Source organism: Lagopus leucura, unplaced genomic scaffold, assembly GCF_019238085.1.
Source record: "Lagopus leucura isolate 7727_CA_CO unplaced genomic scaffold, USGS_WTPT01 Super-Scaffold_1, whole genome shotgun sequence".
Lineage (NCBI taxonomy): Eukaryota > Metazoa > Chordata > Aves > Galliformes > Phasianidae > Lagopus > Lagopus leucura.
In genome coordinates this window covers 6622765-6636858 of record NW_024962250.1, presented here as the reverse complement: position 1 = coordinate 6636858, position 14094 = coordinate 6622765, and the positions used below count along the sequence as shown (strand labels likewise).

Sequence of the window (14094 nt, the reverse complement as noted above, 5' to 3'; positions counted from 1 at the left end):
AGTATAAAAAAAAACAGAAATGCAGATATACAGAAATGCACATATAAACAAAAAGCTGTTCTCTTCTTTGGCCTTTTGCATAATCCAACGTCTCTGCATATGCTAAGAAAATAAGTCTACAGCACAATATGTGCATATAGACAAAAAAGGGAACACAGGCACAAGGTAATACAAGAAGATATGAACAGTGGTCTCAGCAATCCAGAATATAATCATTTAAACCTTTTTCCTTGTTAACTGCACACATAGGGAGATTTTTACACAAAGACGCAAAGAATGAATTTTGCAGATGTTTGGTATTCTCAAGCCGTGCAGCACATCACAAGAGAAACACAATGACTCTTGTTTGAAGAACATGAAAGAATAAGTAATAAAGACTGGCAATAACAGATGACTAGCAGCCAGATTCAGCTTCCTGACAGCATGTGGCATGCAGAATGGATAGACGATGAAGAGGATTTCCAAAGGTAAGACAAGAAGCTTAAGTCTGATACACAGAAAGAAAGGTGCAAGTGATAACATACAACAGTATAGGGGAGAAACATATTCAAGGCAATAGGCTAGGGAATTAATCTTTGCAGATGAGTGCATGCACAACAAAAAAAGTCATATCTGTCAGGCTGTATCTGTCTCTGGAATATGGTCATGACACAAATCAGAACTGAGAACCAGCATAAGGGATTTAGCTGTCCTGGAGGGAGTAGAATGCTGCAAAGCAGCATAAGAAATACTGTTTAACATTGAAAATACCTCTTAAGTTCGTTCAGCTACTGAATACAACTGTAAATCAGTTGCTGACTGCAGTTCATCTACCAGCTGGCTGAACACAAGCCAATCACAGCAGACCATCAGACTGCTTGATCCATTTATTTCCCACCTAAGCTTCCAAAAAAAAAAAAAAAAAAGCAATGGCAAAACACAAGTAGAGTTTATCCAGTTGTTCTTAACCCAAGTTTGAAGCCCCAGGACAGTCAGCTGTATCTGACAGCACCACAGGACCTGAATTAACCTAGTCTCTTAGGCTCTTAGGTGACTGGACCCTGGGTACCTGGGTACTGAAGCAGATGGTTTGGAGTAGGAGAGATGATGTTGCCACAAGTAACAGACACAGAGCAAGGCACTGAGTAGGGGAATTGCTGCAGTGCAAAAACCAGAACCAAACAGCTTCTGTCTCATCCAGCAGCTGTGTCACTGAGAGACGGGGTTTTCTCTGGGTACCTAATGCTGCCGGCTGGCCAGTAAGAAGAACTGAAGGAAAGTGAGGAACTGAAAGAAATGTTTTACTACCATTAAGTTCAAACATCTTGCACAAAACGGCATTATGAGCATTAAAGAAACAGCTACTGCATTGCACAATGTCATCAGCTACAGTCAGATATCTGAAAAACCTGGACATATTTACAGGGAATGTGAAAATATTTTAAACAAAGAATGCTTCTCTTCACCTTTTCCCATTGTAGTGGCTTCAGAGGAAGGAAAAATAAAAATCACAACAACTTTAGCTGAAGGATGACTACACACAGCTGCCCAGAATGACTACAGCAAGAATCGGCATACCATGCATGCAAGGGAACTAGGCTGCTCTGCAGGCCTCCAATCTCCCTGATGTCTCAGAAGGAAAGACACCACTCATCAACTCTGACTGATCTGATGATCAGGATATTCACATTACTATAATTCACATCCATGAATGTTTCTCAACCAGAAGACTTTTGAAGTGGTTGCCTGACTGGTGACACTGATTTCCATGGTGATTACTACAGAAGCATAGCCACCACCAATGAATGCTTGAGCTGAAGGCACCACTGGCAATGGACACCAACTTTTAGTTGCTTCCATTCCACTTCAGCCATCAACTCAGAGACAACGTTCCGGCTTGACAAACTGCCAACCTAAGCATTTCTTCTCCAGCAACTGTTTCAGAAGCTTAGATTTTTCTAGAGATGCACTTACCAACCAGTCCTGTGTTCCTTTGTATACATAGTCTGGAAGCATCTTTTGGAATATCTTTGTTTAACGTGCTACCAAGAGGTGCTCTTTTGGAGCCAGCTCCTGATTCTCGATTCCTAAGCAGCTTGTTTCCTAAGCTTAATACATCTGATCTATGAAGAACAACCTAAGAGTCAAAATGACCTTAGAGATGTTCAGCAAAGCCACTGAGAAACTCTACTGTAGTCTACGCCTGAATATTCATTCTAAGCCTGAGGTAACTTCAAAAACATTCGCCCTGCTTCACTCTTGACCTAGGCTGTTCAAATGCAGTGCCATTACAGAAAGGAGATACTGAAACACATAAACACAATCGAAAATAAATTCTTCAGAGCAAGGATGAAATTAAAAAAAAAAAAAAAAAATCCATTGGAGATAACTAGGTCTTAAGGAGTATAGATCAAGTTCTCCGTCTTTGTTTCACTTCCTCCAGTTTTTTTTGTTGTTGCTTTGTTTTTTTAAGAACATCTGAAAGTTCTACCTTTCCTGTTACAAACTTATGATGCTACAGAAAACTCAAACACAGTAGCATTCCATTTATTCACCTCCCTCCAATTTCTAACAAGGTCAAGTGACAATTAAAAAGATTCTACTAGCCTAGCACACCAGCAAGATTTATTAAGGAAAATAACTCATCTCACTCTACTCAAAATTTCCAGCTCACACTGATTAACATTATGTACCTCATTCGCTGAAAAAAGATAAAGTGGCACTGAGTGGAACAAATTAAACCTCTTAAGAGGTTTCAACACTGGGCTGTTATTCCTAAGATCCTTATAAACTCACACTACTATAACTTCTATAGGATTAAAAAAAAAGGCTGAACTTTCACAAGAAGAATGCTGTATCAGTTAAAAAATAGCTTCAAGTATAAAAATACTTTTGGCAACTCTCTTTCTTATGCTAGGACGTGTCTCACACAGTCATCCCTTTTCATACACTTTACTGAGCTTCATCATGGGAGAGATCTGACACAGGAGGAAAAAATAAATAAAATCAGTAATCTCAGCAGGCACTCCTGCTTTTTTTCCTATTTAAACTATAATTCCTGAGAGCAAGAACCATTTTTTACAGATCTGCTCAAGAAATCTGCTAAAAATCAAGCAATCAGGAAAATGCTGTATTATGCATTCCAGAAAATAAGAACTGGTGTATTTCCAGACATTTAACAGCACTTATCCACAAACTGACCTAAATGTAGTAGTATCCTTTTATTAATATTTGTAAAATACCATTTTCATCTCTCCAGGTGAATCAACCTTCTATATACCATTTAATCAATACTCATCCTGAAAACTTCTACATTTATCAGCTTTGCTCTGATACTCAGCTGCCAAGACCTTGACACGTTTTCCAATGACCTCACATATAGGCAGCACACTCTAGCTTACACCTCACTCACAGACAGTTTTACATCACCTCTAAGCCTCTGAGCCATCTTTGTAGATCAAATTTCTTCACAATAGGTGGAAAAAGGCATAATATAATACTTCACCTCTACAAAGGTTTACTTATACAGAGTCAGCAAAGAGTTGCCTACTAGCATAATTATACTGTGTGGCTAGTTTGCAACATCACTTCTTGTTTCAAAATCCTTAGTTGAAGTGCTGTCTGAATAAAAACATAGGCTGTTGTCAATGTAGAAGAGAACAAAACGAAACTCCTCCAGCAACTCAGATATTTAATTTTGATACTCTGCTATACCCATACTATTCTCTTTTATGATTACCTTAGTTGCCTTCAATTCATGCAATTACACCAGAGGTTCCTTAAGAGGCTAAATGATCAAAATTCACTCAATTTTCCTCATTCATAGCTTTGCTAAACCCATCTAATGAAAGCTCATTTTGTCATAAGTTAGTTTTTGAAAGCTTCCATAGCTGCTTGCTGTTAACAATTCTATCATCTCTTCTGACAGTCTGTGGGTCACAACATCCCATCTGTTGCTTTCTTAATACACGAAGTGGTAACTGCAAAGATCACTTGTTTCCATTTTTGATAACTCTACCATGTTTGCTTTTTCTAGTCTTCTACAACACTCCCACCTCTTCTGGAGATTAAGCAGCACTACAGGTGTTTCCATGTCTAATGTCAATGATTCATGACTCTTCAGATATAATTGTCAATAATTTGTTCTCAGTTAAGTATACTTAACATTCTGGTTATGCTCTCTCATACAAATGTCTTGCAGAGACATTTCATTCTTCCAAGCACACTGCCTGCTCTCAGCTGTCTCTACTGCAGTCTCCCTTGCTCCCAAATAGACAATTTTTTTTTCTTCATTTTTCTTGAGAAGATATTTCTGATGCACTTATAACATCTCACTTACTGTTGCATCTGTTTGCCACCTAGTGTTCTCCATCTCAAATGATTTCAGGAATCTTTATGTGCTTACCTCAACAGCAACTTCCTTCTCATTTCCTCATTCACCTCAAGGCCTAATGACTTTTTCACGTTCAGTTTGAGCTCTGTCTCTATAGCAAGTCAGTAGGGAGGAGGTGGGACCTATACTAGGATCACTCCCAAAGGGTTCAGGGATATGTGTATTTTTGTCCATGAAACTAAAATGCCTTCAAATTGCGTTTAGCTCTTACCTGGCTGGATCTGGATAGATTGGATGTTCCCGGGACCCTGCTCCATCATAGCGAGATAACGAAATGAGGGAAGACTCCAGCAACCTCCTAAAAATAAAATTTAAAAAAAAATAAAAAAAATTTGAAGTCCTCCTATGAAGTCTCTCCTGCTTACGTCCTACTTTCTAAAGCCTCTTCGAACTATTTCCACCATTGGTGCAGAGAATTCTGCCACACACTAAATCCATGACTGACAACATGTTTTTGCCACACAGCTATAAAAACAGTAACATCTTCATCATACAAAAGAAAGAATACCTCAAGTAAGAAGAGTCATCCCAAACCAGCTACCAAATTTCAAGAGAAGAATGCAGATGTTATTTCTGCTCTGGAGACGAGCTATCCCAATTTGCCAGATCCACAAAACTAGCTAACGAGCATAGGACACAGTTCACAACAGAGACTAAGGGCACTGTTGGCAAATATTCACAAAAAGATATTCAGTCTTAGACTCAGGGCTCAGGAGGAGGCTTTTGGACACAAAAGTGTTCATTTCCTCTGTATCTTAATCAGTCACTGGGAGAAATACCAAATATTCACTCAAGAAGTAAATGTATGCAAATGCAGCCAGACAGCTTGAATATGTGAGAAGGAAGTCTGAGTCATGAAGGCAGCAGAATCAAAGCATATAACAGGAACATGTCCTCCACCACAGCTTCTACGTGCACCTCTATGAAGCTTCTTGCCACAAAGCGGAGGATGACATTGTTTCAAGGCTGACTCAGTCGAGCCTGCTGCAGCCATTACATTAACACAAGAGAGATGATTTTGAGCAGGTGGGGAGAGTGGAAAAATCAACTACTAGAGTTTATAAGGCGTCGGAGTTTCCTTTCAAGTCTTTCTGCCTTGGAGCTCCTGCTCTAAATTCTGTTTTCCAGTCATTGTAAATCAAATGAAAATTGTTATGGTTTGAAAGTCAAAGAGATCCGACACCACATCTGTTCAATTCACCCCCCACACACTTGGCGAAAAAGGTCTGAATCTATCAGTCTTAACCTCACATTCCTCCTTCACAGTTAGCATTTGCAATGCAGGACACCAAACGTCAACACAGGAAGCAAGATGGTGGACCAGATCCACATCCAACTTCCCACTTCTGGACAGCAAGTCATAATATCACAAGAGAACAGAGATACTGAGAGCATAAGCCTACCCAGAATTTCTCAGGTAAGCACAGCAGGACTGCAAATGACACATTTTTCCCAGTAGCAGACTTACCCCTCCTCCATTCAAAATCACAAGACAGATCTGGATTGCCTTCCAGGAATAAAATAAATGAATAAAATCTTAGTTTTAAATTTTAAATCTAGAACACACAGAGAAGCACAACATCGCTCCAGTTACTTGGCATGCCCTGGCTCCAAAGACTCAGTGCATGCTGCAAAGTACTGGGACTTCACAGGTGGTAAAGAATCCTGTTCACTCTGGCACAAAGCTGTCTAGACATTATTTGTCTTATTCAAGAGTAGTTATTAAATCTCTTATTGAAATGAATTATTTCCCCAGGTCACTGAATCTAAACCTCTCACCCTTAACACTGCTAGATATTGCAAATCCCATGGCTCCCCAGAAAGTTACAGTGCTTTAATCCTGGCTCACCAAAATCTCTCTCCTGCTCCAAGTACAGAAGTCCATACATGCAAAAGCAGCCAATCCAGAATTAATGGTACAACAGTTTTACACAGTAGACCTACAACCACTGCAACCCAACACAAATAAGCAGCTTTTATTACTTCTGAAAGACAGAAATGGATGATTGGATGATTTGTCATGAGCAGAACTGATACCTGCAATGGCTTTGTTTTAGTGTGATTTTTCTTGTCTGCTTTCATGGGCTGCTTGCCCACAGCTCTCCAAACACACACAGCTCTCCAAACTCAGCAGCCTGCAAGCATCCTATGAGCAGCCCTGTCTAATCTCTGCACAAGCACTGCTCTCCAAAACCCAGAGCAGTTTATTCTAAGTCTGCACAAATAGCTTAATGTTCTACAAATGATGCTTCAAACAAAACAGCAAAACCAGGAGCATTTCCTTGTTCCGTGTGCCAGGCCCAAACGTGCAGCAAGACAAACAGTGTCCCACAGCCCACATCTAGCCCACGCAGCATCACACACCCCACAGCCCAGCATCTGGTGTGCAAGGGGAGGCTTAGAGCAGTCTCTTTTAGAAGGAGCTACAGGAACCATGCTTTGCCCTGCAGTGACAGCAGTCCCATGCATGCCACCTGTGGAGCTTTGAACAGGAAGCAGCAGCAAGGCACACAGTACCTTGGGATAGTCATGCCAAGAGGCTCTCTGCTTGGAAACAGAGTTTAGACCCTATCTGATTCTTGAAATAAAATAGGAAGAGCCTTGCTTTGCAAGGTAATCATCATCTCCAATGAAAACCATTAAGTGTTACTTCAAGTAAAACATAAACCAGCAATTGACTGAACCACAGACTGATATGCAACACCCAATTATCCAGGTAAACAGACTTCCTATAGTCTTCTCAGCTATGTGATTTTACCTCGTCAGCTTGCAACATGAAGCAACACGAGCTGTTGAGGGATGCCAGATACACTTCATTAAGTGCCATCCATAGGACGCACTCTGAGACTGTGCAGAGTTGAACAGTCTCAGTTAACACAGTCCTTCAAGAGTCTTCCAAGTCTGCCAGCACCAAAGACACCTCCTGCACTACATCATAGCAAAGTACACAAGCCACTTAGTAGGGCCACACTGAAACCACATGGGCAAAGATAATGCTGCTAAGAAACTGCTAAATGTTGTGGATTCTTAATTATCCTACAACTGTGCCCTCTCAAATTACTAAGAGCAATAAACAGGTGGAAATCAATATATCTGGTAGGAAAAAAAGCAAAACAAAAAAGGCAAAGTATAATCTCCTGAGATCCAGATGGATCTCTGCACTTAATGCTCCCAAGAATAACAAACTCTGTACTAAAACCTGAGTACTGAATGCACATAACATCTATTACTTAATTAACTCATTCTAGACTAAGCTCCTGAGGCTCAAGTTACAGATTTGAATGCATCTGCTACTGACAAACACGTCCAATAATAGATACACTGCTACAATCATCAATAAGATATCTAATTTGATACAGTGTAACCTACTGTCCCCAAGGAAGGAGCAGGTGAATGTTTTTAAACATTCATGTTGCATTCTATAGTAGACTTAGATGCTGCATTTGCAGTTTTTGCCATCCTAAGTCCCAAAACGGGCACAGAGTGCATGTTTTAAGTAAGCCCAGAGTCTAACATAGCCCAACAGCCTACCAAAGTATACATTACTTAAGTTACTAGTAATTTTATTAAGGAGGGTAAAGACAACACACAGACAAATAGCAGCAGACACAAGACAGCACTAGCCACTAAATGTCTGTTTCCAGCAGAGAAGCATGAGAAGAGAGAACAAAAATACACATCTCTTGCACCTTCTTTGGAAACGTTTCAGTAGATGATGCCTGACGCTCAAATCCTTTCTGGAGCTTACAGAATCCTCTTCCTCTCCTCCTTCCTGCACCCGCCCCCCCCCCCCAAAGCTCCCAATTTTTGCTACCTAGATATATAACAGGCTAACACCAGGCTTTGTACAAGTAACTGCTCCACTGTCTCTGTCTAGACAATATGAAATTGTCACAAATGACATCTAAAGTACAATTAGCAGAAAAACTGCAATTTCCACTCTCTTCCCCCGCTCACCAGGAAAAATCACACATTATCATCCTCCAGGTTGTCAGTCACTGCCACGATGATGAGAATTAACTCTGCTCACCCTGGGAGATGCTTCTGGCCCAGCTTGCTAAATACAGAGGAGGGGGATTGCAGTTCTTTGTCATTTTGCTGTTGTTGTTTTTAAAACTACTACAAGAAGATATAAACTGCCTTTTCATCAGCACTGGTGTCTCACCAAACATCTTTTCCATCAGATATCAGAACTATAAGACTGCCACTCTATATGCACTCCATTCACTTTTGGCTGCAAACAGCAGCAATCATTACTGTAGGGGAAAAGGAAGCAAAGGCCGAGTTACTGAATGCCTTCATTTAAGAGCATGAGGGATAACATAGATGTGCTGAATGCTATAAATGAAAAAGGAAAATTTCTCAGCATTGAAGCAACTGAATGCCAGGAGATGCAGCACAAGGGGGAAAAACGTTAGGATGCAATCTCCTCCAAGCACATCAACTACCAGACTGTGCCATACTCCCTGGGGGTGAGGATCACCACCAAAGCCTCTAGGGACAAAATGATTCATCTAGGCAGGCTTTGAGAAGATACCTAAATGCAGCAATTTAACTTCTCAGCGACAGATTCTAGCAATATGCAGTTCTCTATACCAAATCTTGGATTTGCTGTCACAGCACGCACATTACTGAGCAGTGCTTCTATCCAAACAGAGGGAAGGGCTCTCCTCTCCTTCCAAAAGGAAGGCACTCACACAGCACCGAGGCTTAGTTTCCTTAAAGCCAAAAGGTTGTTCATCAGCTTCATCCTCCTAAGCTGCTATTGCACAGCAGTGTCTTAGTTCTGGCTGGGATGGAATTGTTTTCTTCAGTATCTGGTATGATTCTATGTTTCTGTTTCTAGGAGAAAAACAATCCTGATAACACACTGATGTTGGTAGCTGCTGCTAAGCAGCGCTGTACAGAATCAAGACCACTCTCAGCTGAGGGCACAGGGAGTTGAGAGGGAACAGAATTAGGACAGCTGACTTAAACCAGCCAGAGGGATAATCCATACCACATGACATCGTGCAAAAGGAGTTTTGAAGGCGGTGGGAGCTCATCTTGCACTCTTCCACTGCTTGGAGGCTAGCTGGGCATCAGTCAGGGAGTGGTGAGCAATTGCTTGTGCATCATTTAAACAAGAACAACCAGAAGAAACCAGTGAAAAAAGCACGCTAAGGGCAGCACACACTCCTACCCTTCACACAGCCCCAGTCTTCAAGCACTGAAGTGGGCCTAAGACAGCATTTCTTAATTATCTCTTGAAGGAGTACACTGACAATTCTAGCAGCTTCTGTGAACTTCCTCCTCTGGCTCTACATCTCTCCTGGTTTCACGTTCCCTGCCACTCACTGGGAGGTGCTGTTACAGCACTACACCCACACCCCTTTCTCAGCTCTCTGACTTACAGCTAGCAGCCAGCTCTCTCGAGCAATTGTCCATATGGATCTGTTCCTAATGATCGAAAAAACAACAACAGTTAAAAACAAGAGGAGGATAACAAAGGAATCTAATGATCAACAGAAAGCAAGAAAGCTGAAGTATAAAGACAGATGAATGGTCTCCATCTCTCCAACAGTAATGCTACCCACTCTCAAATCCTAGGCTCATTTATTAGCTGCTAACAAGTCCAATTAATTCTTGGAGATCACTTATAGTCTCATGAGAAGATTAGAAGCAGGGCTATGATGAACAAAAACGTAATCCAACCCAATCCAATGGTTTCATTTTTTTCCCCCTTTCCCTTTCTCTGAAGAACAGGGTCAAATTATTTCACCATAGAACTCTGTATTGTCTTGCCTAATTTCAAAAAAAACAAACGAAGTCATATATGCAGAAACCATTAGGCATTTCTCAGTCTTTGTAGAACAGCAAAACATTACTGCTATCACCAGTTTATATTCAAGCTTAAAATAAAAAAGCAATCAGTATGCAGTCTTAAAGATTGCCTGAAAAGATGATTTCTAAAATTAAGTCCTTTACAGAATCTACACTGATACCTCTAAGCTCACATTTCCAGTCTTGTTTCAACTTTTGCATGACTATGGTTAGTCACAGCAAGCTTGGCATCAAGACTGAATTAAGACAGATCACAAGCAGATGACTAGAAGTGAAGAAATGGTCAAACAAGAATACGCTTTTCTTATGACAGCTGTAAGCTCCTGCAAGATATGACACCCAGCTAAATCTGAGAGATATCCCTCAGTCAGTACTGATGAAAATCTAAATACTCACCTAGTCTCACAGCTGTGAGTAAGCTCCTCCAACCCCTTGTTCATATCTGTGTTGTGCAACTCCTCCTCCCCAATAAAGAGCAAGAGCTTGTGGCTGCCTTCCTTATGGTTATCTAAGCACCACTAGGCATTCTTTCAGTCATATGGGGTTTAGGTGGTTTTTTTTAGCTTGTTTGTTTTGCGGGAGAAGAGTTACTTAATATAGTGAATGCCTCTTAGGGTCTTCTTCCTTTAGGGAAAGCAGGGAACAGTGACAGCAAAGACACAAACGCAATTACAGATATGTTCCAAACATGGTCTTTGTAGAACACTTTGGACAGCTTAGGAAAAAGTTTGTGCTAATTCTGACGGGTGGATGAAGACAGAGAAGACATCCTTCCAGATTAAAGCGTGGCATTCTCAGAGAATAAGAATCTATTTTTCTAAAGGAGAAGCAGGTTGTATACAAGACAGAAATTCTTGTGATAAATATTTTCTCCCTTCATTGATTCAGTGTACGAATCCTGTAGAAAACAAGTTTTAAGTATTTCTTTTTTAGAAAACAGCACATCAGGTGTTCAGCTAGGATGGAAATGAGTCTATTGGGGAAAGAGCATAGGGAAAAGAAGTTACAGGAAATAAAGAACTGCAGGTAGAAGTACAAGCAGTAGAAATAAATGTTTGGATTTGAGTTCTCTTAATCACAAGGCAAGGAGCAGACAGCTTCAAGGACAACTGCTTTGCATTTAACAATGTCCATCTAACTAGACGGTAATACTACATAGATTCTGTTATTACTACACATTTGCTCTCCGAGTAGGAACTCAACCTCCACTTACCACCAGATGCCACAGAAGCCACACAGCACCTTTAAGCTCATCACAGGGAAGGTCAGTGGCTCTGAGGAAGATGATGAATTCTCTTAAGTGGACCCAAAGTCACATTCTTAATCTATTACTTCACCTGCTGACAAAGGTCATGCATCAGAACAAAAGATGAGGGAGCATTATGCAGAGGTCCTCATCACACAGCACCCGAGGAACAATTAATGCATTATTTCAACAGGCAAGAGGAAGCACATATCCACGACAGACATAAAAAGGGTCAAGAGCAGCTACAACAGCATTGATTAGTTTGGCAATAACTCTCAGAGGAAAAAAAAAAACAAAAACAAACAAACAATGAAAGGTCCTATACTTAGTATGCCATAGCAAGACTTGGGGCAGAGGAAGAAATGTATACAACAACATGAGCTACTGCACATGCTGTTTTGCTCTATAGTAGCAGATTTATAACTGCAACTCAGGATGAGACAAGCCAAGCCGAAGACAAACATTCCTACACAGACTCTTACCAACGTGATTATATACCAGAAATAAGCCAGAGGCCAGGTCATAGTCATCATGGCTATGAAGAACAGGTCTGAAAGCACGGCCAGAAGACTGCCAACACACTGAACTCCCTGAGCCTGCAGACTGCTTTACTCTTCTGAGGGCTCTCCCACCTGCCCTCACATGCATAATGTATGCCCCAAATTCTCCTCGCTCTGGGAGATTGCGACGCCACAGATTACGTGGACAGCAAAAATCTCTGCATAACCATGCACACAAATCTGCGTCAGCTTCTGGGATAATTACATAGGACTCCCACTTCTCCATAGGGAATTGAAGAGGAGGTGTCTTTCTTGAGGGAGCAAGAACCATACTGCTATCTCTGTGGGTTTCCAAGTCTATGAAAACAGAGGTCCCGCTGCACATCAATCACCATTTAAAATGCTCTTGGGCAGGCTGAAATAATGAAAAGGCCCAGGGTCAAGAGATGACCTGCAGGACTGTTCAGCCACTTACCCCAACCCTCCCACCTCATGAAGACGGGGGAAGGATTGGATACTAATGCATTCTGGGCAGAAAAATGAATCAGTTTCCTGGCAGATACTAAACCCTGTTTATTCGCAGACTTCAGCTCCAGCAGGTGCTTTCTTGAGAAGAGAAAGGGAGGGCGTCAGTTACATCACAGCTATTTGGCGCAATCAGTTAAATATGTATGCGCAAAATGTTTAAAATGCATGTTAGCTATTCAACAGACCAGAATGGCTCAACTGGAGAAATCAAAATCATCACTATTTTGGTTACAGTTGTATTACTGAGTCACATCACAAGTCCCTCTCTCTCCCTCTCCACTTGCTCCAGGCCCAAGGAGTGAATGTGCGCTCCACTGCAAATTCTTGGGCCCAGATTCTCTAATAAGGAGCGAATAATTGGATGAGGGCAATTTGTCCCCAGGCTCACTGTGCTGTGTGCATTCATAAAGAGTGTGAAAAATGAGCATGAGCATGCAATGTATGTAAGTGACTGCACATCTAACGATTAAGGGCTCCTATTAGCATTAAAAAGAGGCACATTATACCATCAACATCTCCAAATCCACCTCACACTCAAGAAAGCTCCAAAAATCCTCCACCTAAGCAAGCAGGTCTGAAACAGGAGGTCTGAAAGCCTGTTGACAATTAATTTATTGGTGAAAGAAAAACAATAAAAAAACTCAGACATGGTGTTCACGTTATTTATCTCAAGCTAGACAAGAAGATTGAGGAATCAGAGCTACAGAAGTTAACCATGTCAAAGACCACTATTAATTGTAAGTTGAGAGTAATCTCCTACACAGAATATCACACGCGCAAACCCAGCATACGTAGGTTAACAGGTGAACAGAAGCAACCCTTCCAGACCAAGTGAGCATGCCTGGACCTGCTGTCCATGATGCTGCAGTGGGAGCATGAGTGTGCATGGAAGCCCCATGCAGACAGCACAGGAGATGGACAACCTAACAAAGAACAGCTTCCAAGGGAAGAAAGCCACGCACACTTCTCCTGACCCGTAGGAAAGCTTTTTTATGATGTTCTCAGATAGATATCTTCTAACTTCTAAGCAACTTGCGTTAAAGATCTTTATTTCATGGTCATCTCTTACTGTCCTCCCTACAAAAAAAAAAAAAAAAAAAAAAAAGAAACCTCAAGTACCAAAACCTTACCTGCAGGAGAAGCAATAACATAAGACAATTTGGAAGCATGCACCTCTTCCATTTTAATAAAGAAAAACCACTTCAGTCCAGTTTCTCTTGCTACCATCCAGGAACAGAAAGACAAGTAAACAAGAAGACAAGTCATAAAACAGTTCCATAACAGAGATCTGTAGGGAAACAAGTCTTCATTTCCCTGAGACTGAAAGAAAGTGAAGTTTAGCTATTTCTTCTATCGGTGAACCCTTGATTCTAGGCCTGGCTGACAAGAAAGAGGTAAGAGAAAGGAAGTGGGTTGGCTGAGAAAACTCCATTAAGGCACTTGATAAGGCAGTGTCGCTTTTGTACCTGCTCAATTTGCAAACAAAGCTGCTGCAAGAATCTGCTACAGCCATTGCTGCATATTTAAATTCAGACCAACAAAAAGAAAAGAAGGCTTAAGCCTTCTCCCAGATTTGGCAAAGACTGCCCATGGTCAGCTTTCTGAAGTACGGTGGGAAGCTCAGC

General features: G+C 41.2%; 1 protein-coding gene across 7 annotated transcripts in view; it reads right to left on the bottom strand.

The window, feature by feature from the left end:
• AMBRA1 (autophagy and beclin 1 regulator 1) overlaps nt 1–14094 on the bottom strand; it is a 124888-nt gene that overhangs the window by 88334 nt on the left and 22460 nt on the right. For 5 of the 7 annotated variants that reach the window (XM_042864516.1, XM_042864542.1, XM_042864569.1 and 2 more), the window contains one exon: nt 4584–4670. The exons of the other annotated variants lie outside the window; for them this stretch is intronic. In XM_042864516.1, the coding sequence (XP_042720450.1) occupies nt 4584–4670 (87 nt within the window). The remainder of the gene's footprint in view (nt 1–4583; nt 4671–14094) is intronic. 7 annotated transcript variants of the gene reach the window in all.